The sequence below is a fragment of the Microchirus variegatus genome (genome assembly GCF_963457635.1).
Source record: "Microchirus variegatus genome assembly, chromosome: 6".
In the NCBI taxonomy this organism is placed as follows: domain Eukaryota; kingdom Metazoa; phylum Chordata; class Actinopteri; order Pleuronectiformes; family Soleidae; genus Microchirus; species Microchirus variegatus.
The window spans coordinates 33,813,207-33,840,706 of record NC_139807.1 but is presented as its reverse complement, the minus strand read 5'-3'; the positions used below and the strand labels follow the sequence as shown (position 1 = coordinate 33,840,706).

The 27,500-nt window shown below is 39.8% G+C and overlaps 3 protein-coding genes across 5 annotated transcripts in view; 2 read left to right on the top strand and 1 right to left on the bottom strand.

The window, feature by feature from the left end:
• tex9 (testis expressed 9) overlaps positions 1-1,933 on the top strand; it is a 4,094-nt gene extending 2,161 nt beyond the window's left edge. The window contains exons 6-10 of the mRNA XM_083890754.1: positions 459-547; positions 960-1,133; positions 1,212-1,346; positions 1,559-1,693; positions 1,819-1,933. Coding sequence (XP_083746880.1) covers positions 459-547; positions 960-1,133; positions 1,212-1,346; positions 1,559-1,693; positions 1,819-1,896 — 611 coding nt within the window. The 3' untranslated portion in view covers positions 1,897-1,933. The remainder of the gene's footprint in view (positions 1-458; positions 548-959; positions 1,134-1,211; positions 1,347-1,558; positions 1,694-1,818) is intronic.
• A 3,694-nt stretch (positions 1,934-5,627) lies between these two features.
• znf280d (zinc finger protein 280D) lies at positions 5,628-14,992 on the bottom strand. Its single transcript, XM_083890732.1, has 18 exons — positions 14,900-14,992; positions 13,308-13,444; positions 12,937-13,136; positions 11,793-11,892; positions 11,393-11,617; positions 11,209-11,271; positions 10,997-11,100; positions 10,426-10,613; positions 9,503-9,660; positions 9,318-9,418; positions 9,061-9,207; positions 8,581-8,715; positions 8,242-8,471; positions 7,840-7,980; positions 7,521-7,586; positions 7,311-7,426; positions 7,141-7,165; positions 5,628-6,516 (listed from the first exon to the last, which is right to left on the bottom strand). Exons 2-18 carry the CDS (start codon positions 13,435-13,437, stop codon positions 6,111-6,113), a joined length of 2,535 nt encoding a protein of 844 aa, XP_083746858.1. The 5' UTR covers positions 13,438-13,444; positions 14,900-14,992; the 3' UTR covers positions 5,628-6,110.
• Positions 14,993-16,179: 1,187 nt separating this feature from the next.
• Positions 16,180-27,500, top strand: part of tcf12 (transcription factor 12) — a 36,859-nt gene continuing 25,538 nt past the window's right edge. For all 3 annotated transcript variants that reach the window (XM_083890744.1, XM_083890743.1, XM_083890742.1), the window contains exons 1-5: positions 16,180-16,310; positions 16,989-17,080; positions 17,263-17,332; positions 24,623-24,702; positions 25,858-25,960. In XM_083890744.1, coding sequence (XP_083746870.1) covers positions 17,009-17,080; positions 17,263-17,332; positions 24,623-24,702; positions 25,858-25,960 — 325 coding nt within the window. In that variant the 5' untranslated portion in view covers positions 16,180-16,310; positions 16,989-17,008. The remainder of the gene's footprint in view (positions 16,311-16,988; positions 17,081-17,262; positions 17,333-24,622; positions 24,703-25,857; positions 25,961-27,500) is intronic.

The following is a 27,500-nucleotide window of genomic DNA, read 5'->3' as shown; positions in this document are numbered from 1 at the left end:
ATTCATTCATTCATCAATTCATTCATCCATCCATTCATCCATCCATCCATTCATTCATTCATCCATTCATTAATTAATCCATCCATTCATCCGCCCATTCATCCATTCATCCATTTATTCATCCATTCATTCCTTCATTCATCCATTCATTAATTCATCCATACATTCATTCATTCATTCATCCATTCATTCATCCATCTATTCATCCAATCATTCATCCATTCATCCATTCATTCATTCAAATATGTGCAAACACTCATGAACACAAAGAAATAACGATGACATTGACAATGATTTAACTTGTAATGAATTCTGCTTCAGCTCATAAAAAACTGACTGATATATATATATATATATATATATATATATATATATATATATATATATATCAGTATGATACTGATAATCTGATCAGTGCTGGATTATCAGAGATTAACAGAGATTATCTGTGTTCTCAGGTTCTGAAGCTCAAACACGAGTTTTCAGGGCAAAAATACGGATTCTGCAGGAAGAACTGGATCAACTGACAAGTGAATATTATAAGAAGGTACATTTGAATACTGACAATAATAGAACTACATTGTAGTACTAAGAGTACTGTGTGTGTGTATGTGTGTGTATGTGTACAGTGTGTACAGTGTGTACATGAAGATATCACATGACACACAACTGTACACAGACTTTACTGAAGGGAGTTTCTCAGGGATCAGCTTTAGGACCTTTTCTGTTCTTAAGGCTCCAGTGATAACATCTGTGATGGGTGTCCACTGGAGACATGTCCTCCTGAGAGACATGTCCTCCTGATGTTCTCCTGAGAGACATGTCCTCCTGAGAGACATGTCCTCCTGAGAGACATGTCCTCCTGAGAGACATGTCCTCCTGAGAGACATGTCCTCCTGATGTTCTCCTGAGAGAATAGTAGTAAATGTTTGAAAGAACAAAGTTGTCTGTTGTTGCAGGACGATGAAAACACTAAACTCCGAGCTAAAGTCAAGGACCTTGAGGAGGATGGATCCAGATCACAGAAGACCATGAACTGTCAGCAAACACAGATGGAGAAGCTCAAAGCTTTAGTCCAGGAGTCTGCAAAGAAATCTGAGGCTCTTCAAACACAAGTGTCTGCTTTAAACAAGGTTTGACTGGTGGACTTTTCACCTGTGAGCAGAACATCATGGACTGTTGATGATCTCCACATGTTTCTGTTCCTGCAGGAAATAGAACATCTGAATAGATCCAACAAACAAACAGCGTCTGCTCACAACAGCATGGAGGTTCGTCTGAACAGAGCTCTGGACCAACTGGAGAAGACAAAGACTACAGTCAGCAAGATCACACACATCAACAAGGTCTGAGGCACAGACACACACTGAAGCACAGACACACACTGACACACACTGACACACACTGAGGCACTGACACACACACACACACAGACACACACAGACCTCAGGTCTTTTCTGAATCAGGACGTTTGAAGTAAAAACTAAAGAAATGAGTTCTTGTGAAGACACTAAATCTTCGTGTTTAAGGTGAAAACTGTGATTTTTTTTAAAATCAGGACAAGATGAAAGAAGAAAACCAGATCAAAGAAAAAGTTCTGTCTGAAAACAGAATTCTGAAGAAACAGAAATCAGATCTGATTTTAGGATTCAAGAAACAGTTGAGACTGATTGATCTGCTGAAGAGACAGAAGGTCAGTGACTCTTCATCAACGTCTTCATCCTTTACACAGTTGTTATCGTTTTTCATTCAACACAGGTTTGTGTGTGTGTGTGTTTGTGTGTTTGTGTCTGTGTGTGTTTGTGTGTTTGTGTGCAGATGCACTTTGAAGCTGCAAAGATGTTGTCGTTCACAGAAGACGAGTTCATGAAGGCGCTCGACTGGAGCAGCTCATGAACACATTCACCATGTTTTTACATTATTGTTAATCCAGGTTAAATCAGGCTAAATTAGGATTAAATCAGGCTAAATTAGGATTAAATCAGATTGAATCAGGTTAAATCAGGATAAAATCAGGTTAAATCAGGATTAAATCAGGTTAAATCAGGATTAAATCAGGTTAAATCAGGGCTGAAACCTTCACCACCACAGAGACATTTGACCTTTGACCTTCAGATGAAGAGAACATGGCAGCAGATCAAATATCATGAATTAACGAAGTGTAGTTTGTTATATTTTATTCAAAGTAATGAAAGTAGAAGTTTAATCATCTTTAAATAAAACATAAAGTTCATAAAGAAAGAAAAGAAGAATAAAGTCGTTCCACTTTGTTCCAAATCTGCAGAATCTTGTTTTAATAATGAAGTCATTTGTGTTTTTAAAGATAATTTTCATGATTATTCATATTCTTCACTGTTTTCTTCTCTTTAATAAAAACCTGTGGAATCAAAGAAAACAGTGTTTGAGTCGTGATGAAACGATGATCAAAGGTTTTTAGAACTTTCCTCTCGTGATCTTTTCCTTTTATCTCCACAAAGATGAAGGTGAATAAAACAGAGAAGAAACTGTTAAAGATCTCATTGATAAGAAGAGAACAAAGATGAAGAACACTGAGGAGAAGACAAACACACATGTCTCTCATGAGGACACTGTGGACACTCATGTGTCTCATGTTGGAGACAACGTAGGAGCAGGTAACAAACCAAACTGTGAACTACGGTGGCCTTCACAGGCCAGAAAGCTGCTTCTTCTTCACACTCACACAGCAGTTTGAGTTGCTATAGCAACAGGTTTTCCAAGATGGAGGCTGTGAAGTGACAAAGAGCAGCCTCATGATGATGATGATGATGATGGTGATGATGATGATGATGATGATGGTGATGATGGTGATGATGATGGTGATGATGATGATGATGATGATGATGATGATGATGATGATGATGGTGGTGATGATGATGATGATGATGATGAGGGTGATGGTGATGGTGATGGTGATGGTGATGATGATGGTGATGATGATGGTGATGATGATGGTGATGGTGATGGTGATGATGATGATGATGATGGTGATGGTGATGGTGATGATGGTGATGATGATGATGATGATGGTGGTGATGGTGATGATGATGATGATGATGGTGATGGTGATGATGATGACGATGGTGGTGATGGTGATGGTGATGATGATGATGATGGTGATGGTGATGATGGTGATGGTGATGGTGATGGTGGTGATGGTGATGGTGATGATGATGATGATGGTGATGATGATGGTGATGATGATGGTGATGATGATGATGATGATGATGATGATGATGATGATGGTGATGATGATGATGATGATGATGGTGATGATGATGGTGATGATGATGATGATGATGATGATGATGATGATGATGATGGTGATGATGATGATGATGATGATGGTGATGATGATGGTGATGATGATGATGATGATGATGATGATGATGATGATGATGGTGATGATGATGTTGATGTTGATGTTGATGATGATGATGATGATGATGATGATGTTTCAGGTATCTCTGAAGCTCAAATACGTGTCTTCAAAGCTAAAGTGGAGATTTTACAGGATGAAGTTGATCAACTGTCGTGTGAATGTTTTAAAAAGGTAAGAAACATTAAATCAAAGTAACTTCTCTTCACAAACACATTCACCGTCTGCTCAGAGGAGTCAAACAGGAGGTTCACTTCATCTCATGATGGCCATGAAAAGTTTTCATGTGCTCTGGTGTCCTCTGGAGACATGTCCTCCTGAGAGACATGTCCTCCTGAGAGACATGTCCTCCTGGTGTTCTCCTGAGAGAATAGTAGTAAATGTTTGAAAGAACAAAGTTGTCTGTTGTTGCAGGACGATGAAAACGCTAAACTCCGAGCTAAAGTCAAGGACCTTGAGGAGGATGGATCCAGATCACAGAAGACCATGAACTGTCAGCAAACACAGATGGAGAAGCTCAAAGCTTTAGTCCAGGAGTCTGCAAAGAAATCTGAGGCTCTTCAAACACAAGTGTCTGCTTTAAACAAGGTTTGACTGGTGGACTTTTCACCTGTGAGCAGAACATCATGGACTGTTGATGATCTCCACATGTTTCTGTTCCTGCAGGAAATAGAACATCTGAATAGATCCAACAAACAAACAGCGTCTGCTCACAACAGCATGGAGGTTCGTCTGAACAGAGCTCTGGACCAACTGGAGAAGACAAAGACTACAGTCAGCAAGATCACACACATCAACAAGGTCTGAGGCACAGACACACACTGAAGCACAGACACACACTGACACACACTGACACACACAGACACACACACACACACTGAATCACTGATGTCAGGTCTTTTCTGAATCAGGATGTTTGAAGTAAAAACTAAAGAAATGAGTTCTTGTGAAGACACTAAATCTTCGTGTTTAAGGTGAAAACTGATTTTCTTAAATCAGGACAAGATGAAAGAAGAAAACCAGAGCAAAGAAAACGTTCTGTCTGAAAACAGAATTCTGAAGAAACAGAAATCAGATCTGATTTTAGGATTCAAGAAACAGTTGAGACTGATTGATCTTCTTAAAAAACAGAAGGTCAGTGATTTTTCTCATCAACGTTTGCATAAAAACCTCTTTTTTACTTTTTTAACCTGATTTGTTTTTGTGTTCAGATGCATTTAGACGCCGCAAAACTGTTGTCGTTCACAGAGGACGAGTTCATGAAGTCTCTGCACAGATTCACCATCTGATCACTCATTCATTCATTCAGTCATTTTGTGAAGTACGAACAAACCACAATGACAACAATGTTATAAAATAAATAAATAAAGCTTAAATGTGTGTGAATGACTTGAATCTTTATGAACAAACATCGAAACTCAAATCCAAATGTTTCAAAGTTCGTCAGGTTTTAAATTTGACTGAAACACAAACCCTGTGTTCACCGTTGTTGTCGAGGCACAGACACACAGTTTCTTTATATTTATCAAATAATAATCTCTGGGTTGACTTTTCATGGAAATAGAAAAAAACAACAAAACAATCCAGATAACGTCACAGGCTGCACTTTGAGAACCAATGTTTTGATGTTGATTTTTAGTTGTCCAAAATATTAAAACACTTCTAACCCTATCTGACAAAAATTTAAATGATCTTTTCATTCAGATCCACAGGTTGAGACCCCTGCACTCATACAGAGCAGGGTGTGGTTTCACTGACAGTTTAGACCAGGAGGGGGTTGTTCTATGTAAATGTGATGATTCTGTCTCTTTGTTCTCAGAAGGTGAAAATGTTTGAGGCTAAAATTCTCCCTAAAGCAGTTTGAGGAGTGACTACATTCAAACGATCTTCTTCAAATATTATCAGATTTACATGTTTGACATTGTTGGAAAGCTTAGAAATCACAGAATCTGTAAATAACTCCAAATATCCCGAAGTAGACTTGTGACCGGTTTTGCCATGGCTGGACACATATAGATATATATCTATATATAAATACACCATAAACCAGAAGCACTAGATTTAAAAATGTGAAAACTGTTGTGTGAGCTTCAGTGTGAACAAAGTTGATTGTGAAAAAGACAGAAAAACTGAATTCAGATTTATTTCCATTAGAAACAAGAGTAAAGAACACTGATCTAAAGCATCAGGTGATCAGATGATCATCGATGTGATGAAGACGAGGCTGTTATTTACAGACAGAGGAATGGAGTGAAAACAGACCTGGTTATATTTACAGCGTCATCACAGAACACCGTGTTTTTAAAGAAAGATGGTTTTAGGATGGACTTCCTGTAACAAAGGTCCACCTGCTCGTCTTTAAAGCTACATTCTGTGGTCACTGATAAATCCTCACAACACAAACACCAGGAGTCACACAAACAAAGAAAAATCAGACAAAATGTTAGAAAAAGAGAGAAACAAAACTGTCTTTAAGTGACGCAGCTGAATAAGTAGAATATTATAATGATAATAACAGAACCGTGGAGACCTAAATATATGTGAGCAGAGATATAGAACTACGTTTATGTTCATGAATACAAAGACACAGTATTTTACACACACTTCATTCAGGAGAAACACGTTTCACTCGGTTTCTCTGTGACGTCAGAACACGACGGAGGTTTGAAAAAGAATGAAAGTCTTCAGTAAAAGTTAAGACCACAGTGTTCAGTCATTCAGGTCGACTGTGCTGTTCACTCTTCTCCTGCTCGTGGACATGATGATGATGATGATGAAGACGCTCTCCAACATCAGAGTCACTCACCGCCGCGTCACGCAGCTCCACAGCGCCCCCCGGTGGACAGGAAGAAGACGGCCGCATTTGTCCGCTCGGCGAATCTTCTGCAGAACTCTTCGCTCGATCTGAGGCTTCTAACGTCGGCTCCGACTCGGCTTCATCGGCGTAAGCAACCGACGATTGTCCGACTGTGACGTCATCGACGGACAGACGTCCAGATGTGATGTCATCGACGGACAGACGTCCAGATGTGACGTCATCAGCAGACACAGGTGTGTGAGCAGGTGTGGATGATGTCATCAGGTAGAGGATACTTGCAGACTGAGTCATGACTCTGTGTCTGTGACAGAAAGAACAAGAAAAGCAGCAAAAACTAAATCTTCAGGTTTGTCGTCGTCACGGAGTTCATCAACGTAAATGTGAGCAGCTTCAATGTTTGAAAGCAGAAATGAGAATTTTTTTAATCTCAGATTAGAGGTAGTTTCTCTGTGGAAGCTTCAGACTTTCTTACAAAACACTAACAATAATATTCACAGCGGATTCTTTGTCCTCGTCGCTAAATTCAAACGCGCTGCTGACATTTTCTTTATTTTCCCAAACCTCGTTGTCTGGTAGAGCTGATCTGTGTTCATATTCACAGATCAGTGGTGCTGCAGGAAATAAACACAACTCCTTATAAGGACATCCTAGGTCACGTGTTAAGATGACGCAGAGTTAAGAAAATACACATAAAACTTTAGCGCTTTATGCGATTTTTGTTCATAAAAAGCAGCAAAAACTTTGAAATGTGACGTATTTTAAAATCCAACTTCAAAAGAAATGTGAGTTCTTTTCTCTCAGGTTTAGAAACAGCAGCTGCTGAAATCAAGACTTTAAGACTTTGGTCTAAACTGATGATTTACTTCCATTAAATCCATGATTTTTCATGTTAAATGTTGTAAATGTGTCTTTTTTTTGTACTCACGTGTGATCTTTGGCCTTAGAATCTGCTGATGAAACACAAACACAAACATCTATTTAAAGAACACTGAGAGAGTCAAACATGTGAGAATGTGTAATGTACATGTGCATCATCATCATCATCATCATCATCATCATCATCATCATCATCATGACTCAGCAGAATAAACCTACTTCTCTCCTGAAGGACTTTGCAGACGTGATTGGGTCGATCAGTTAAGTGTTTGGTCATCAGGTCGCCGCCTGACGCGTCCACAAGGAGGTCACAGTTGAGACAGACCAGAGTTAATCTGAAGAACAACAACAACAACAATCACCTTCACTGTCACACACACACACACACACGTTCTTCTTCTTCTTCTTATTGTTATTCTGCAGACTCACTTTAACGTGGACAAACTCTTCCTTGGATCCTTCCTCACAAGTCGGTTTTTGGCGGTGCTGTGAAACCTGGTGATGTCACAGAGTCAGTGTTATTATCATTATTATCAGTGTTATTATTATCATTATCATTATCATTATTATCAGCGTTATTATCATTATCATTATTATCAGTGTTATTATCATTATTATCATCATTATCATTATTATTATTATCATTATCATCATCAGTGTTATTATCATTATTATTATTATTATCAGTGTTAGTAAAGTTGTAAAGACAGTGAAGCAGTAACTTAAATCATCTGGACACTTTACTCACTTGATCATGTGATTTCCGATGGAAACCTTGCAGCTGGTCTGATATTTACACGCTCCACAGCTGGACAACATGGGGAAGTGAGAGAAGAACTGGTTGATCCGTGAATTACACTCGATGCACGTGTGAATCCTCCCATCAGCGCTGGAGATGAGAGAAATAAAGAAAAGTGTGAAAAAGCCCTGATCATCATGTGACCTAAAACCTGCACAGAAAAAACTACAAGGAGCCACCGCAGAAGGGCTGAAGATGGCGCTAGAGCCACAGGTCGTCCTTGGTCTAAAGCAAGTGGTTCCTGCTGCTGACAGAAGCCATGTTTGTTTAAAACAACCTTAGATTCCCTCGTCTTTGGCTCGACTCTGGCTCGACTCATTCAAGTGTGTGAAGGTTTTCAAAGATAGAAACCTGAGATTGTCGAGGGCCACGTTGTGTTTGGAGCTGTGAGCCGTGTCCTTCTTCTTGCTGCGAGGCGTCTTTCCTTTAGCGGCTCCTGAGACGCCGAGTTTAGACTTGGACAAAGTGGGCGTGGCTTTGCTTTGAGAAGTCCGTTTCTCAGGAGTGACGGTGACGCCGCAGTGTTCAGAGGAGACGGGCGTGGACGGAGTCTTTCCTGTGAGCGAGGCTCTGATGGTCACCTGAGGGGAATAAAGAGTATAAATGAACAGTGTGATCGTTAACTTTATATACGTGAGTCAGTCTGGACTTTGACTAAAGTCAGAGAGCTGAAATGTGATGATGTCAGACCTTTGTTCCTGGAGGAAGACCCTCCAGAGCTTTAGGTTTCCTGAAGGTCTTGTGGACCTGAGCCTTGTGCTCCAGCCTCTCTTTCTGGGTCAGGAAGTTCAGTCTGCATTTCCCACAGCGGAAGATTCCTTTTCTCTGAGAGAGAAAGACAGAAAACAATGTGATTAATGAGCAGTGAGAGGAAAATAAAGCAGAGGAAAACTTAGAGTGTGCTCCTTCTGTACGACTTCAGTTTTGTGTCGTGTCTGTGATCTGATTTTTCTTTACGAAATTAAACAACTGAATGAACATCCTCTGACTGCTGATTCCATCATTTTTGCCAGGGGTTGAAGCAGCTGAGGAGACGAGAGTTGGGATCTACAGAAGCAAACCTTCAACCTTAGAGATCATGGAGCTAAAAGTAGAAACTTCAAACTCTTAAACAAGTTGTCACCGTTAAGCAGAGAATATACGAGCGTCATCACAAACGTAGGAACATACCTGATGCTTCATGTAGTGCTGCATGTACATGTGACTGCTTCTAAGGACTTTGAGACAGAAAGGACAGAGCAGGTCTTTGGTGTTGTCGTGGACAGTCCGGAAATGTGTCTCCACATCGGAGAAGAAAGACGACCTGTAACTGCAAACCTGTGCACACACACACACACACACAGACACAGACACACAAGAGAAGAAGAGCATCAGTAGATGTTTGGATTGAACCATCAAACCTAAATCCCCCCTCAGCAGAAACACACCTGACAGACGTACGGCATCTCCCCTGGTTTGTGGTTGTCCTTCATGTGCTCCAGCAGAACTTGCTCCGTTTCAAACGCCAGCTCACAGATCTTACAGTTTGCTGCGAGAGAAAAGACCGTCAATGAGAAACGGACCGTGAACATTTGAACGACTGTAATATTTGAGTCACTATCAAACGTTGTACTTGTGGACTCGATGGGACTGTGAGCGCTCTCGATGTGACACTGCAGCTGAAACGGCGTCATGTACTGTCTGTAACAGTGTTGACAGGTGGTGTGACTCTCCCAGCTCTCACTGTTCTGCTTCTCCAGCTCCAGGTGATGCTTCATGTGATTCATGAACCTGGAAAAACACACAGTTAATGTGACGCAGGGCCGGCCCAAGCCTCCATTGGGCCCTAAGCAAAATGTGATTTTGGGGCCCTCTGTTACTGCCAATAATAATGATTATTGATCATTCACACACATACTGTACTAAAGGTATTCTACTTATTCTACTCTGTCACGAATACACTTGTAAAACTAAATGTGACTAAAATTAAAACTTTTTGTTCCATGGGAGCAGACACCAGATTTGCAAACTTACAGAAAAATCTTTCAATTAATATTTGGCAAAATCAGCAACTCCCCCTACTGGCGACACAGAGAATCAATACATAAAACCAAACGGTTTATAAATAAAATATTAAGATATTAAGGTCTGAAAATCTTTGTGGTCATGTGTGTGTGTGTGTGTGTGTGTGTGTGTGTGTGTGTCGAACACAAACACGAGTGTTAAATTAAAAAGTCTCACATTCTACTTTTGATTTATTGATAGTACAATATTGATTAAAAATACTTGAATTTGTGTTTTTTGTTGTTGTTGTTGTTAAATTCAGGAACGACTTAATATAAGAATTTAGTCTGAGATTTTTTTTCTTCAGGAATTAGAAAATGCTGAGAAAAGAGCAGATACTGGTCTGACATCGTCAGGTATCATCAGGCACACAAATCTGAATTAATGTATGTGTATATAGTACATATGCACATACATGCACATATTCAGCAGACGAAGCAAATGTTGTTTTCCTGAGTGACAAAAACAAACACAAACACATCATCTTCATACCTGATGTTGTTCTTGAGAACCTTCAAACAGCTCTGGCACTTGAACGTCATGCTGGTCTTCTGCATCTCCTGCTTCTTCCTCTCTCCCTCAAAGTGGCCATAGTAGAAATCAGAGACCAACATGATGAACTTGTTAGCGCTGTTGTTCTGCGCTGACGCAGCTCTGTTTTGAAGATTTGTGCAGCAGCCCTGCAGCAAAGACGTGAAAACATTCAACAACACTTTCACAACATTTCACTTAAAGCTGAACTTTCTGAGATTTGTAAAATACAACTTATTGGTTAACATCATGATAGCCATCGATAAAGTAAGGAAGTGCAGTCCTGTTAATGTTAAAGGCTGAGTCACACCAACGTCACATGGTCACATTCATGTATGATGCTCCAAACTCCACTGACACTGGGTTTTAATCAGATGTTTGATGACAACAAACAACATAACAACAGCTGTAGACTGTAGCTTTAAGGTGTGTTGATGCATGGGTTCACGTGTTTGTCTGCATTAATATGTTTTTATGACGTGATTTGCCATTTGTTTCCACTGACAGACTCAATCCCAGCAGTTTCTCTTACCATCATATGAAATGTCAGAGCTCCTGGGGTCATGAACTCTTCTTGACACTTCGGACACTTCTTCACATATCCGTTATCCCCTTTTGCAATTTGTTCAGGTGGCCCTACAAAAAACAGAGGTACAAATAATATGATACTAGAACTTCAGAGGAATTGTACAATAGTTTACAATAAAAAAAGATTTGAAAACACATTTATCTGTTCACACTTACTGAGATCGAGCTTTGCTCTTTTTTCCACGCTGTCCATTTGCTGTGGCGGCAAAAGTCGCTTGACTGATTAGAGACGTGTGAATTAAAAGAAAACAACAACGTTAGAGGTTTGATTTATATGACATAATAAAAATCTATAAACATAGTACAGCATGTAAAGGTGAGTTTAATGTGAGGTGATTACCTTTGTTGGTGGAATTCGCCTGTGCAGGCTCAGAGATGGACTGGAGCGTTAGGCCGACTGTTTGTCTGTGTTGCAGGTGAGCGGTTTGAGTTGTATACACAGTTGGGTTCTGCACGTTTGACAGCGTCACAATGTTGTTGCTGATTTGTTGAACCTGAGGCCTGTGGACGGCACCGGGGATCCCAGTGCCTGTGCTGAGCTGCTGAATAACCTGCTGCTGACCAGCTGACAACAGAGGAGAAAGAAAATCACTGATGAGAAGAGATCGAACAATGCAATGAAATGCTTGGGATGTAGAGAACCGTTGAGATAAACCTAAGTACTAGTAACATGCAATACTACTACATAAAAAAGTGCAAGATAAAGGAGTGCGTGTTTAGATTTGTGAGCTTAGTTTTACCTGGTACGATGGTGAAGGACGTCCCAGGAGGATACTGTCTACCAAGGGAGGCAATAAGCCCACCACTGTTTGTCAATTGTGGAGAAGCGACAATAAATCCCTGAAAATGTTAAACAATCAATAATTAAACACAGTCATTCTTCATCATGAATCAAGCATATTCATTTATAACAAGAAAAGCCGTCCACTCCAGACAAAACAAAGCACAATACATTTAGCGCTTTTCCACTGCACGGTCCTGGCTCGGCTCGGCACGGTAAAGGCCACAGTATACTCCTGCATAAAGTGGTCTACGTAGGTTACACAGACCCCTCTATGTCGCCGGAGAGTCTGTCAGAGCCTCTGTGTCGTCTCTGGCTGCACGAAATATTTTTAAGTGTCCGTCAAGAAACAACGGAGACGACAAGGGCTGTGATTGGTCCTCAGGACAGGCCGAGATAACTGCGTCGTCCACAGAGGTGGAGCTGATCACCGCAGATAACGTCGCTGCCAAACTATAAATACGTCATATCTTAACACACACAGCACATGTTTAGACTCTAAATGGATAATTTCTCGCCTCAAACGATCTTAGAACTGCGTTCAGGGACAGAAAAATATTTATTTCAGGTGAGAAACGGCCACTGTTTCAATGTTATTCAGCTGCAACAACAACAACAACAACAACAGTCTTTCTCTCTCGGACGCCATTGCTCACTGTAGCCAGAAGCACAACAACCTTGCGTAGCGACCCCTACTGATCGAGTGGGAAATTGCAGTGTGTATCCGGCACCACAACGGAGAACTATGAAGGCTGGAGGGGTCTCCGTGGTTACGCAGTCAGATAAGTATAATGTGGCTTTAAGACACAACACGTTTTATTCACTTCTCCATTAGTGACCATACCTGGTCATTTTTTAGTACCTGTTTTAAAAAGCTGAGCCGACACTCTCTGTAACGTCATCAGACTGAGTGTCGTCACTGGATGAGCGCGTCACAGCAGTTTCATGCAGCTGTGATGACTCCGCCCACGTTGAGGAGGTGCTACAGTAACGGAAAAATTTAACTTAGAGTCGAGCCGTGCTGTGACGAGGCGAGCCGGGACTGTGGAGTGGAAAAGCGCCTTTTGTTTTTTCCATTTGCGCTTTTGTTACGGTGGAATAACCTGGTTATTGACTATGACGGGTTGTGGAGTCACTGGTGTGGGCGCGACGGTGGTCACTGCATTTCGAGCGATATTCATGGGCAGCATCATCGGTGAGGAGCTGGCGACTGGCTGAGGAGCAGGTCGCTTTGTTTCCTGTGTTACTGAACTGTTTCTCTGCAGAGGTGGAGGTTTAGGCTCACTCCTCTTTTGGTTGTTTGCTGTAAGAAAATACAAAAACAGACACTTCAACAGGTGGATGTTTAGTCCTTTAAAGTAAGTAGTGATTATGTGTAACGTACTAGAGGACAAGAGAACACAAAATTCAAAGTCAACAAAATAAGAGGTCAAATACTTAACATTTCTATATTTAGAAATGTGCAATAACATACAGAGGACTCCAACGAAGATGGGTTCATCATCATCATCATCGTCGTCATCTTCTATCAAGTGAACTTCAGGAGCTCGTTTCTGCCACGGCTCCAGCTCCTCCTCCACACACTCCATAAAAAGCTCCGACATTGTGGAGCTACAACAGAAACACAGTGTTCAGTTAACACAAGTCATACTAACGCTCACATAACGAAGTCTGTGGCAGGTAGACAAAAAATATGAGTAGTCGCTAGTCACACGACATTTTCAGCTCAACCTTTAAAAGACAACAAAGGATCTGAAAAGAACACCAACATGCTACGTCACACTTGAGAGGAAAAACCTGTGTGGATGGATGCAAACCAACAAGACAAACAACCAACACAACAATGACACGTTAGCTCACATTGTAATATTATAATATCATATAAACAGTTCGCTCTACACACACACGTCGATATCGTCCAACATTCTGTGACTCTGTGAATTAGAGTCAGTGGGAAATATCAGGTTAAATGAAGGACTCCACGTCTGTCTGTCTGTCAGTGTGGGACAGACGGAGCTCAGTGGTTCATTGATGCTTTCTCTGTGAAAACAGGTAACGACATTTGTTGTTTCACTGGTGTAAAACACCTCTGAATGACACCTAGATATTTGAGCTTTGTTTGAGCCATTGTTCATAAGAACAGGATATCTTCAACTGCCCTCAAATATAGCCCTCAAGTGTTTTCGGACCTGAGGAATGGCAGAAAGGGGATAAACATTTAATAAATATCTTGCTGGTGGCCTGTAAGAAGAGTATTACCAGGAAATGGTTATCACATGAGAGCCCAACGTTAAATCTATGGATGGACATTTATAAAAAGGAGAGGATAACTGCATTTATTAACCATAAATTGGCTAAATTTGCTTCATACTGGGTCAAATATGTCACCCCCCATAGACCTGATTTTACATTCACAAACCAATGACTGTACTATAAAAAAAGGATCACTCTCTACTTGTACATTGTTGTTTTGTTGTTGTGTTCTCTTTTTATTATTTAGTCATAAATGAAAAGTATTATTTGTACGTTTAGAGCAGACAGCAGATGTGAAGTGTCTGTATATATGTTATACTGAATGTGAATGTCCGACTCTGAATGTCAATAAATAATAGAAAAAGAAAAAGAAAAATAACAGATATGGTATTCTATGATCATGAATAATTATCACCATGTTCAGGACAATAAAAACAGATATTTAAATATCACAGTGTAAAATCAGTCCTTAAGTCTTTCCTTCACACTTTAATAAACTACTCAAACAAACAGAAATAACGCTGACAGCTGTTTATTCTCCAGCTCTTACGAGCTAATAACACTAGCATGTGCTAGCTCGGCGCTGTGTTGTTATTAGCTTAACGTCCCATTAGCTACCAATGCTAACTAGCTTGCGTTAATGGTTCAACGGCTGCGGTCTGCGATGGAACTTAAAACAACTGAAGCAAAAAACATCGTTATTTTAAGAATTCACCACGTTTCGTTGGTCACACGAAGCTCCGTGTTTCTAACCCCGCTAACGAGCGACGACCGCGCCACAACATTAGCAAAGCTCCGTGTGCTCGTATTTACCTGAGAGGAGGAGGACGCTGGTGGACGCGGGGACAAAGACTGGGATTCACGGGCTCGGAGACTTAGTTCCGTCCGTCTGTCTGTCTGCCTGCCTGTCTGTCTGCCTGCCTGCCTGCCTGCCTGTCTGTCTGTCTGTCTGTCTGTCTGTCTGTCTGTCCCACACACACACAAACAGACGCATCCAGATGAACACACTTCAGTAAAGTCTCCAGGACAAAGGTCAGGCTGCGAGCGCGTTTTAACACAAACACAGGGAGAGAAAAGCAGAGTGTGGAGCTGCAGCTGCAGCCGCTAATGCTAATGCTGCTGCTGCTGCAGGCGCTGTGAGCCCGGAAACACTTGATCACACTTCTTCTTCGTCTGCTTTGATGTGGCAGAGTCCACGCGTGGGTGACGCACTGCTGCCTCCCGCAGTCTGGAGTCCGTCATTACCCTACGGCCGTAAAGGTCACGTGAGTAAAGCCTTGTTTATAAAAAATAATAATAAACAAGGCTTCTCAGCAGGGATTAGTGACATCATTGGATTATAATATCTGTCAGTGTGAAATCACAGGAGATTATTTTGATTCTACACCAATTTAGTCAATTTGTAGTGCAATGCTGCCATCTGCTGGACACGCAAACATAAAGAACAGATGATGGATGATAGATTGATTTATTGTGGATGTAAATAACAATAAAAAATAGATATATTTTTGTTTTTACAGATGTGTTCTTACAGATGTCTCACTCTCTCTCTCCCTGTCTCACTCTCTCCCTCCCTGTCTCACTCTCTTTCTCTGTCTCCCTCCCTGTCTCACTCTCTCCCTCCCTGTCTCACTCTCTCTGTCTCCCTCCCTGTCTCACTCTCTCTATGTTTCCCTCCCTGTCTCACTCTCACACTCTCTCCCTCCCTGTCTCACTCTCTCCCTCCCTCCCTGTCTCACTCTCACACTCTCTCTCCCTGTCTCACTCTCTCCCTCCCTGTCTCACTCTTTCCCTCCCTGTCTCACTTTCTCTCTGTTTCCCTCCATGTCTCACTCTCACACTCTCTCCCCCCGTCTCACTCTCTCTCCCTGTCTCACTCTCACCCTCCCTGTCTCACTCTCACCCTCCCTGTCTCACACTCTCCCTCCCTGTCTCACTCTCACACTCTCTCTCCCTCCCTGTCTCACTCTCTCCCTCCCTGTCTCTCTCCCTGTCTCACTCTCTTTACTGGCGGAGTGATACTAAACCCAAATCCGCGGTGGTGCTGCGGTTCTTGCAAAGTAAACATGTCTGCGTGAGGGAAAGTCCACCGTTAGTGAGATATAAATACATATATATATAATATATTTCTACATAAACACACACACTGCAGAACTTTATGTCCACGTGTTGACCGGAAACGGCCGTCACAGATCACCTTAGTCTGGATTTGAGTCGGAAAAAGGTAAAAATACGAGCGTGAGTGGAAGAAGTTATGAGTTTATCACAGACTATAGCTGTGTACGGACCCGTGGACACGGTGTGTTTTTATTAGTCTTTATGTTTTATTTATGTTAAGTTTGTGTCTGTGAGTCGCTTTCTTGTTTCTTCGTGGACTCAAAACAAACGCGGCTACAGCGGCTACATGCTAGCTGTGTCCAATACACATGAACCAGCCCGCCGCTCGCTGCTGCTAGCTTTAGCTTTAGTTTGCTAAGTGACGCTACGTCGTTAGCCGCTAGCTGTTGTTGTGTTTGGACGAAAATGACTGACGTTTGTTGTGAAGTGTGACTAAAAAGTGAAGCGGTGTGTTCATGCGAGTGTGTGTGTGTGTCGCTGCAGCTCCTGTCTCTCACCAGCAGGTGTGTGTGTGTGTGTGTGCGCGCGCGCGCGTGTGTAACGTGGGTGTGTGTCCACTCGCCGCTCACACACACACTGTATTATCTCAATTTAATCACAATCACACAGAGAATCCACGAACAGTGTCGTAAGTGTTTTAGTGAATCAGCGTCACTTTACGACACATTTATTGTGTCGTGGATCTGTAGTCGTCTCTGCTGGAGCAGCACAGAGCAGATGATGTGATCTTCTCCTTCTTCTTCTTCTTCTTCTTCTTCTTCCTCTTCTTCTTCTTCTACTTCAGGTTTTTCTCAGAACCTCAGTATGAATCCTCATCAGCGGATCGCAGCTCTCGGAACTGATAAGGAATTAAGTGATTTGCTGGATTTCAGTGCGGTAAGAAGCTTCACATTGATTTTCCTATGATTTCAAATTGTCTTGTTTAGATTTGAGATGATTTCACTGAGTGCAACAACAGTGACACACAGATTATAAACACACACTCTTGCTTCCACATGCTAACGAATAGATGTGATTTAAACACATAATGAGTGTAATGTTGTCCATGTTCCTCTCAGATGTTCTCTCCACCTGTCAGTGGAGTGAAGAACAGACCGACCACACTGGGCAGCAGTCAGTTCACTGCAGGTAAGAAACCTTCACTCAAACAAAGACAGATTTTCTCGCTCAGTGTTTTAACAGGAAAATGTCCTGAAAATGCAAAACAAAGTGACAGATATTGTGATTACAGTGAAGGGATTATTATTTATTTAAATACATTCAACATTTTACCTTTGTAACTGACGTAGAACACAGAACCGTCAAAACACAATGCATGAATTGCTTTAAAATAATCAGTTGTTATTGAATGTTGTTCACACGTGCTGTTCATACACACACACACACATACTGTCCATACACACACACATACTGTCCATACACACACACATACTGTCCATACACACACATATACTGTCCATACACACACATATACTGTCCATACACATATACTGTCCATACACACACACATGTACTGTCCATACACACACATGTACTGTCCATACACATATACTGTCCATACACACACACATGTACTGTCCATACACACACATACTGTCCATACACACACATGTACTGTCCATACACACACACATACTGTCCATACACACACATATACTGTCCATACACACACACATTTACTGTCCATACACACATATACCGTCCATACACACACATGCTGTCCATACACACACACATACTGTCCATACACACACATATACTGTCCATACACACACACATTTACTGTCCATACACACATATACCGTCCATACACACACATGCTGTCCATACACACACACATACTGTCCATACACACACATGTACTGTCCATACACACACATGTACTGTCCATACACACACGTGCTGTTCATACACACACATATACTGTCCATACACACACACATACTGTCCATACACACACATATACTGTCCATACACACACATATACTGTCCATACACATATACTGTCCATACACACACACATGTACTGTCCATACACACACATGTACTGTCCATACACATATACTGTCCATACACACACACACATGTACTGTCCATACACACACATACTGTCCATACACACACATGTACTGTCCATACACACACACATACTGTCCATACACACACATATACTGTCCATACACACACACATTTACTGTCCATACACACATATACCGTCCATACACACACATGCTGTCCATACACACACACATACTGTCCATACACACACATATACTGTCCATACACACACACATTTACTGTCCATACACACATATACCGTCCATACACACACATGCTGTCCATACACACACACATACTGTCCATACACACACATGTACTGTCCATACACACACGTACTGTCCATACACACACGTGCTGTTCATACACACACATATACTGTCCATACACACACACATGTACTGTCCATACACACATATACCGTCCATACACACACATGCTGTCCATACACACACACATACTGTCCATACACACACATGTACTGTCCATACACACACATGTACTGTCCATACACACACGTGCTGTTCATACACACACATATACTGTCCATACACACACACATACTGTCCATACACACACATATACTGTCCATACACACACATATACTGTCCATACACATATACTGTCCATACACACACACATGTACTGTCCATACACACACATGTACTGTCCATACACATATACTGTCCATACACACACACACATGTACTGTCCATACACACACATACTGTCCATACACACACATGTACTGTCCATACACACACACATACTGTCCATACACACACATATACTGTCCATACACACACACATTTACTGTCCATACACACATATACCGTCCATACACACACATGCTGTCCATACACACACACATACTGTCCATACACACACATATACTGTCCATACACACACACATTTACTGTCCATACACACATATACCGTCCATACACACACATGCTGTCCATACACACACACATACTGTCCATACACACACATGTACTGTCCATACACACACATGTACTGTCCATACACACACGTGCTGTTCATACACACACATATACTGTCCATACACACACACATGTACTGTCCATACACACATATACCGTCCATACACACACATGCTGTCCATACACACACACATACTGTCCATACACACACATGTACTGTCCATACACACACATGTACTGTCCATACACACACGTGCTGTTCATACACACACATATACTGTCCATACATACACACACACACACATACTGTCCATACACACACACATACTGTCCATACACACACATTCTGTCCATACACACACATATACTGTCCATACACATATACTGTCCATACACACATACTGTCCATACACACACATTCTGTCCATACACACACATATACTGTCCATACACATATACTGTCCATACACATATACTGTCCATACACACATACTGTCCATACACACATACTGTCCATACACACACATACTGTCCACACACACACACACACACACACACACACACACACACACACACACACACACACACACACACACACTCGGTGTATTAAAATGCTGCAGTGACATTTTTGTTGCATGATTTTTAAAAACCTCGTCCTTTCTTTGCTGAATCACATATTTTAATTTACCTTTTTATTGTTTTTTATTTTATATGTTATATTTACAAGCGTCTTCTCCTCACAACACCATTACATTTGTGTGTTTGCGTCTGAATGAGGTGAAAACATTTGCACATTATCCCTGATGTTGGTCTTTGTGTTGAGGCAGTTTCTACTTTGACTTTTGTCTCTTTTCCTGTTCACATCTGCTGCTTCAAACATGAAACATGAAACATGAGCTTCACACCTGGAACATCAGTAAAGATGAGGAACAACTGTCTATTTAGCTCATTAGCATCATGGTGTCACAGAGGGAACGTCACTCACTTTACCTCTGTATGAATGAAGCACAGTTTACTCTGAGCGTCGCTAATGAAACAGATTCACTGACGAGTTTGTGTCCGAGTGAGAATCTGGTGAACGTCACATATTCTGTTCATCATACAAACTCTGTGTGTTTTACATTCAAACTCTTATAAGTTTGGAGTGTTTGTTCAGTTGGTTGTGAGGAGATCACGTTTCTTTCTGGATATAGAAATGTTTCAGGACATGAATTCAAAAGCACGTCTGTCGTCCGACGTGTTACGAGAGAAAGTCAACGATCGAGCGTTCTGTTCCATCAAAGCATTTTTGTGTTATTTACAAAACCAAAGACACGTTCAGTGGAAGTTAAAGGAAAAGACAAAGAAACACATGAACTGTTGTGAGGATGATGTTGTTGTCGTCTGCTGTCTGTTAAACACGACACATTTCCACCATTAAAGGGACAAAAATAGGAATATCACATAATATATATATATATATATATATATATATATATATATATATGTATATATACGTATATGTATAGAGACACAGCTGTAATCTCGTACGCTGACGTCAGCTTTGTGTTGTGCTCAGCTGCTCAGCATTAATGCGGTGCTTAATGTTTTTTTTTTATTAAACTAGGTAAATAAAGTAATATTATATATTATAATGAATTATATATTATTCTATATTATAATAAAGCACATTATATGAGTTCTTAAATCAGCAGCAGAGTGGGACGTGTGTTGATTTATGTGTGGAACAGAAAAGTGTCGTCAGTAGAAATGAAACCTTAATGTTTGTTTGTCTGGTTTTCTGGTCCTTGTTGTTTATTTGTTAACAATAAATGTTAGATTTATTACATCTTAAACATTAGTGGTCTGTTAGTGATGTGAGATTAACTAGAGATTCAGTGATGGAGATATAAACTAAAGTGAAGCTTTACTGCTCACAGTCACTTAAACAAAGACTGAAGTCAAACCATAGTTTTCTACTCTATTTTAGCTCTAGCTCTATTTTTTAGTGCAATTATAACTGAATTTATTACAAAGAGCAGAATTGTTGTTAGAGCTGCAGAGACAGAGTCACTTGTTTATCTAAACAATGTTTTATATTACAGTGTGTCATTATTATTGTTATTTCTGTAAAACTGGAGCAAAGAGCAAAGGTCGGATGTTTGTGTTGTTGTGTCTCATCATAGAAACAGAGTGGAAACACTGAGACGTTGACGGTGTCTCTGACTGAGACTCGTCATCACTCTTCACTTCCAGCTGTGATGCTGATGCAAATGTGATGAGGACGTGTGTGTGTGTGTGTGTGTGCGTGTGTGCTGTTAGAGGATCATTATCATTTAATACCTTCTGACTTTGTCTCAGTGTTGTCTGTAAACTATAAACCTTTTATTAGAGATGAGCAGAATGACGTCCTGCTGTAAACTGTTAACACGTGCAGCAACTAAACATGATTTTATTTCACCTCAGTGATTTTCTCCATTCATTGAGTTATTGTTTGGTCAGTAAATGTTGAAAAATGTTTATCAAAAAGTGGAAAGTGTTTTTGTCTCATTTTCCTTATTTTATGGAGCAAAGAAATCAGAAAATATTCACAGAACTTAAACCATTATCAAAATAGTTATGGTGCCATGGTTCTCATGTACCTGGGATTATACCTAGGATTAAACCTGGGAGTAAACCTGGGATTAAACCTGATATTAAACCTGGGAGTAAACCTGGGATTAAACCTGATATTAAACCTGGGATTAAACCTGGGAGTAAATCGTTTTTTTGAGAACTGCAGAAAAGAGTATATTTTATTTTAGACTCTGAGATCAGCTGGTGTTTCTGACCTCTGACCTCTGACCTCTGTGTGTGTTCAGGGTTCCTACGCAGCATGGGAAATTATGGAATTTAATTATAGTCATTTCCAGGTCTGAATTAATATGGAATAAGGGAAGACAAAGTATGGAAAAATGTTTGTGTTGTTTCTCGACTATTATCTCACTTTGTTCAATGAAATATATTATTATAAACAAATCAAAACAAGTTACTAACCCAACATAGTCTAACTGTTCAACAAACTATTCGAGCTGGCTGTAGAATGGTGTCGTGTTACCGTGGTTACCGATCGCCGTACAACTGCGATTCACATTTATTGAATTATTTTCCGTACGCGTCGTCGAACCAAATGAGTGAAGTATTTTAAAACCATTTATTTACATAATAAGAATGTGTGTGTGGAGTCTACAATGTAACCTCTTCATGTTTCCTGTCAGGTTCAAACGTCGGGAAATAAATAATAACCTTTGCTGTTTTTAAATGACTAATGTTTGGCATTTCTCATTAATTATTTCAAGATGGCGTCCGGACCAGAACTTTTTTGTTATTTTTTTTTAATTTCTGCCAGAAGACGCCAGAAGAAATGGGATTAAATTGAACTCTTTAATCACATTGACTTGTTTTAGATGAAGCTTGTGTTTGCACATGAGTTCATGTTGGAAACTCATCATTAACTCTGTGTTTATTTATTTGTTCAATATTACACTGTAAATATGTGATGCTCTGTACGCCCTCATCTGCATATTAGGTTATTAGGTTATCTGTTCTTCCTCTCTCTCTCTCTCTCTCTCTCTCTCTCTCTCTCTCTCTCTCTCTCTCTCTCTCTCTCTCTCTCTCTCTCTCTCTGTCTTTATATTAAAATTTAAATCAATAAAAGTAAAGATATTCTCAGGTATTTTGTGAAAACATATATATATATATATATATATACATATTCATGAGCATCAGTGCTTCATCTTTAGCTTTAAAGAGTGTTTTCAGTCTTAACTTCACCACACATGAATTCAAAGTTTCAGTTTCATTTAGTTTTCTGTCAAAGAAAAGAAATATTTTTTTATTCCATCGTTATGATTTAATTTGTTTCTTCATTTTTCAGATTACGTCTTTAACACCTGGATTATCCACAATCAGACAGACTGTGAGACACTCTGAGGGACAGACTATGATAATATAATAATATATATACGTATATATGTATACATATATACATACGTATACATATGTATATATATACGTATGTATATGTGTTCAATGTATATATATATACATATATATATATACATATGTATACGTATATACATACGTATGTATGTATATACGTATGTATATGTGTTCAATGTATATATATATGTATATATATATATATATATCTTATTTTTATTATTTAATTTTAAGATTATTATTTTATAAGATGCTGAATAAGTATTTAAATAGGTCCATTTTGATTAAATACACAACAGTGATTCCTCGTGCTATGTTGTCAGTAGTTATTATTATATATATTATATTATTATAGAGAATATTAACCATTTTGTTCATTATGTTTCAAACATAAACGACAGAATGTGTTAAAAACATCTCCCACTTTAATGTTTCCTGTAAATATTGTATTAAATGTGACTAAAGAACTCGTCTGTATCGTCTTATGATTGAATCAACAACACTTTTCACTTCCTGTCGTTGACACTGAGGGAAATAAAGCTGTGACTGAAATAAACCCAGGATTAAACAGAGTCACAATAAAACACTGTAGATTATCAGAGTCAAAATGTGTGTTTGTATGTGTGTGTGTGTGTGTGTTTGTTCTGGTAAATGAAAGAAAAAGATGAATTAATGATTTATTTCCATGAGACAAACTAAAGAGCAGATGAAATGTGTACAAACATGTTGTTGAGGATGAAGCTCAGTTGGTTCCTGGTTAAACACCAGTCACTGTGTTTTTGCTCAAGGGTAAAATTAGACTTAAGTTTTATTTCTTGGCAGAAACACAAACGACTCTCGATGATGGTCTGTAAAAGATCACCTGACGACATAATGACATGTTCAATGTTGTGCTTTCTACTTGTTATATTATTATCTTCTACACAGTGTCTTTTAATCTTATTTTCTGTATTTGAAGTTTAAAAAAGAAGAAGTTCTGTGACCTTTCACTGAGACACATGAGAATGTTGCTATGAGAATGTTGATGTTTTGTTTGTTGAGATTTTTACTGCGACACAAAACATCAGGAACATAAATTCACATAAATGAGTTTGTAAAGATATTATATTTGATGCTCTGTCTTTGCACTTTGGTTTATTTCTTTATTTCTTTTTGACTTAGATGTTGTATTGTTTTAGTGGAGCTCAGCTGTTTGGAGATGATCTGTCATCAGTTCATAAACATGTCGTCGTCTGTGATTCTTCACTTTCTTTAGAGTCAAAGAAACGATGATGTTTTTGTGATTCACAAAAGAATCAAGATATTTACATTTCCTTATAAAAGTGATTTTAAATTTCTGACAGCATTCTGTCTGTCTGTCTGTGTCTGTGTCTGTGTCTGTGTCTGTGTCTCTGTCTGTGTCTGTGTCTCTGTCTGTCTGTCTGTCTGTCTGTCTCTGTCTGTCTCTCTGTCTCAGGTGTGGACGAGCAGAGCAGCCAGACGTCGTGGACGTCAGCTGGAGGTGAATCAGTGAATCGGTCGTGTGAGAGATCACAGGTAAGATGATGATGATGATGATGATGATGACGATCATCATCATCCTCCTCTTCCTCTCCTCTCTCCTCCTCCTCTCCTCATCATCCTCCTCTTCCTCTCTCCTCCTCCTGCGGTCAGTACAGTGTGAACAGACTCTGTTGTACTGACCTTGACTCTCAGTCTGTCTGTATCCTGAGCAGCTGTGACTGACAGTTGAAGGCCCTGTGGCGGCCATGACAGTGTCTGTTAGTGTCTCACACACACACACACACACACACAGGAACACAAGCCTATAATCTCAGCTCAGAAACAGGTTTCTTAGATTATCTTCAGAGAAAATGTGAAATAACAATAATCCTGGTGAATGTGAGTTTTCCTCCATCATCATCATTGAAAACACGACTCTATAGAAATACCAGCTCTCTCTGTGAGAGACTGTAGCACAGTGGGATTAGGATTAACACGCTAACAGAATATATCTTTTATTAAACACAACCTCTGTGAGCCATGTTTAGACCCAGATGCTGAGAAGTGTCATGAAAAGGCAGAGTTAAGCTGAGGAGGAAGAGGAGGAAATCTGTGTTTCTTCTTCTTCTGCTCAATAACAGACGCTTATTATTATAATTATTATAAGAACTCACACACACACATATGACGAGTGTTTCATATGTGAATTCTACTTAAGATAAAGGTTTTCTATGAACTCACATGAGCACATCTTTACTTCACTGTTTGCTGGTGATAAATCACTAAAAACTGTGTGTGTTCGTTACATTTTCTAGTTTTTAATAAACATTGAATATTCACAGGAATCTGGTTTTGGAAAAACGTTGAAAGCTTTTTATCAACAAGAGCGTCAACGTTATTTCAAAGAAGTATTATAATGAAAATAGTGTTATAATTATAATGAATCATGTTCTATAAAGCACCTTTAATGCAGCACAAAATGGTTTGGAAGAAAATAATAAAAGCACAAAATGTAATCAGTGTTTTTGTGTAAATGTGTAAATAAACTGGATCCAAACGTGCAGAAAACAGATGTGTTATATGTGTGTAACATGTTTATCAAAGATCTAGAGATGTTTGTTCTTCTCTGTATCAGCGAGCGTTTGTCTCCTCTCACTAGTTAGTGAAGTGATCCAATAACCTGGTTAATATTCTGCTTTCTTTCCTCAGGGTTTTGCACACAGTCGTCATTACAGCCATGAGTTGAGTGACAGTCGATTAGTTTCCCATCGAGGATCATCTTCACCACCTTTCATCACCTCTGACATAACGGGTGAGTAAATCATCGTCGTCACCCTCTCCTCCTCCTCCTCCTCCTCCTCCTCCTCCTCCTCCTCCTCCTCCTCCTCCTCCTCCTCCTCTTTACCGTGACTTTAACTTATTCTTATTGCTGTGTTTATTTTTCAACTTAAAGGTACACTGTGTAGTATTTATGGGTTTATATAACCCAAAATCCACTTTTGTATACATATTATGTGCTCCTGCATTGTCTAGTCACTGTATAATAGTTTTTGTTTCATTTTCGTAGTGTTTCAAAAAGTCATGTAAAATAACATGGTCGCGGGCCGTGGTTGCATAGCCACTGTTAGCAGAGAGACGCCATGTTTCTACAGGAGCCTGTAAGGACAAACGCGAGAGAACAAATCAAGCGTCTCTTTACTTGTAGCTGAAGTCCCGCCTCCTCTCTCTCCCGCCGTAGCTCCGCCCTCTCCCTCACCTCACGAACCTCATCTGCTGACACGGAGAAAGACGATGAGTACGACATTTGACCCTCTGAGGACACCATAGCGCTCAGGGAAGGGAGGGGGTGAGCAGAGGAGCAGGTCTTTGTTGTAAATTTCAGCCTCTCCTCTAGATGGCACTATAAACTACTGACTTCACCTTTAAATGAAAGTGAACGTCTGGAGTTTAAGATGTTAGAGAGTTGCGTTCCCAACTTTTTAGGGTTGTGGTGTAAAACCAGACTGAAGCTGTAATTCAGGTATGAACGACACGACCATGTCGTCACAATGAAGTTATGAAGAAATCTATAGTTTATTTATTTATTTATTTATGAACCAATCATTATTCAGCATGTGTGTAACATGACCTCATTAATGATGACGTAGAAAACATACAAATGTGCTTTGTATTAAACACAGAAACAGTGATGAAACATTTCTGACTTTTTCCTCCTGTTACTGAGCGTCATCACATCATCACATCATCACGTTCAGCCTTTGAACACAATGAAGAACAAAGTCTGGTTTCATGTGTTCACCAAATGTCAAAGTATGAGATTTTAATACACAACAGATTTCTTTTTGACAAGTGTTTTCTTGTTTGTTCACAGTAACAAACAGAATGTTCTCAGCTTTGATGTCTTCTCTCTCATTTGTGAGACACTGATCCACTTTTTATCGATAAATCCATGATTCATTTGTTCTCTTCAAAGATCGTACAGTTATTTTTACCCGTTGTCCTTAAAATAGGCAAACGTTTGACTTTGTCTTTAAGATTTATAGTTTGAGGTGAGGAATGGAATATTTCACACTTTTGAGTTCAGTAACACTGTGTGATCATTTCAGTGGCTTTGTTTTTTTACACTAAAACATGTTCATGTGTTCACTGCAGTCTGGATCACAGGTGCTGCTAATGCTGCTCACACTATATATATATATATATATATATATATGTAGAATTTCCTGAATTTCAAAAATTCATTAAAATTATTCCTTAAGAGATATGCAAATATTTTCAACAGATCCTTGTTCAGGGTGATGCCGACTATTATGATGGTAAATTTCAAGTCATTCTGAGATACTTTTTGTTTT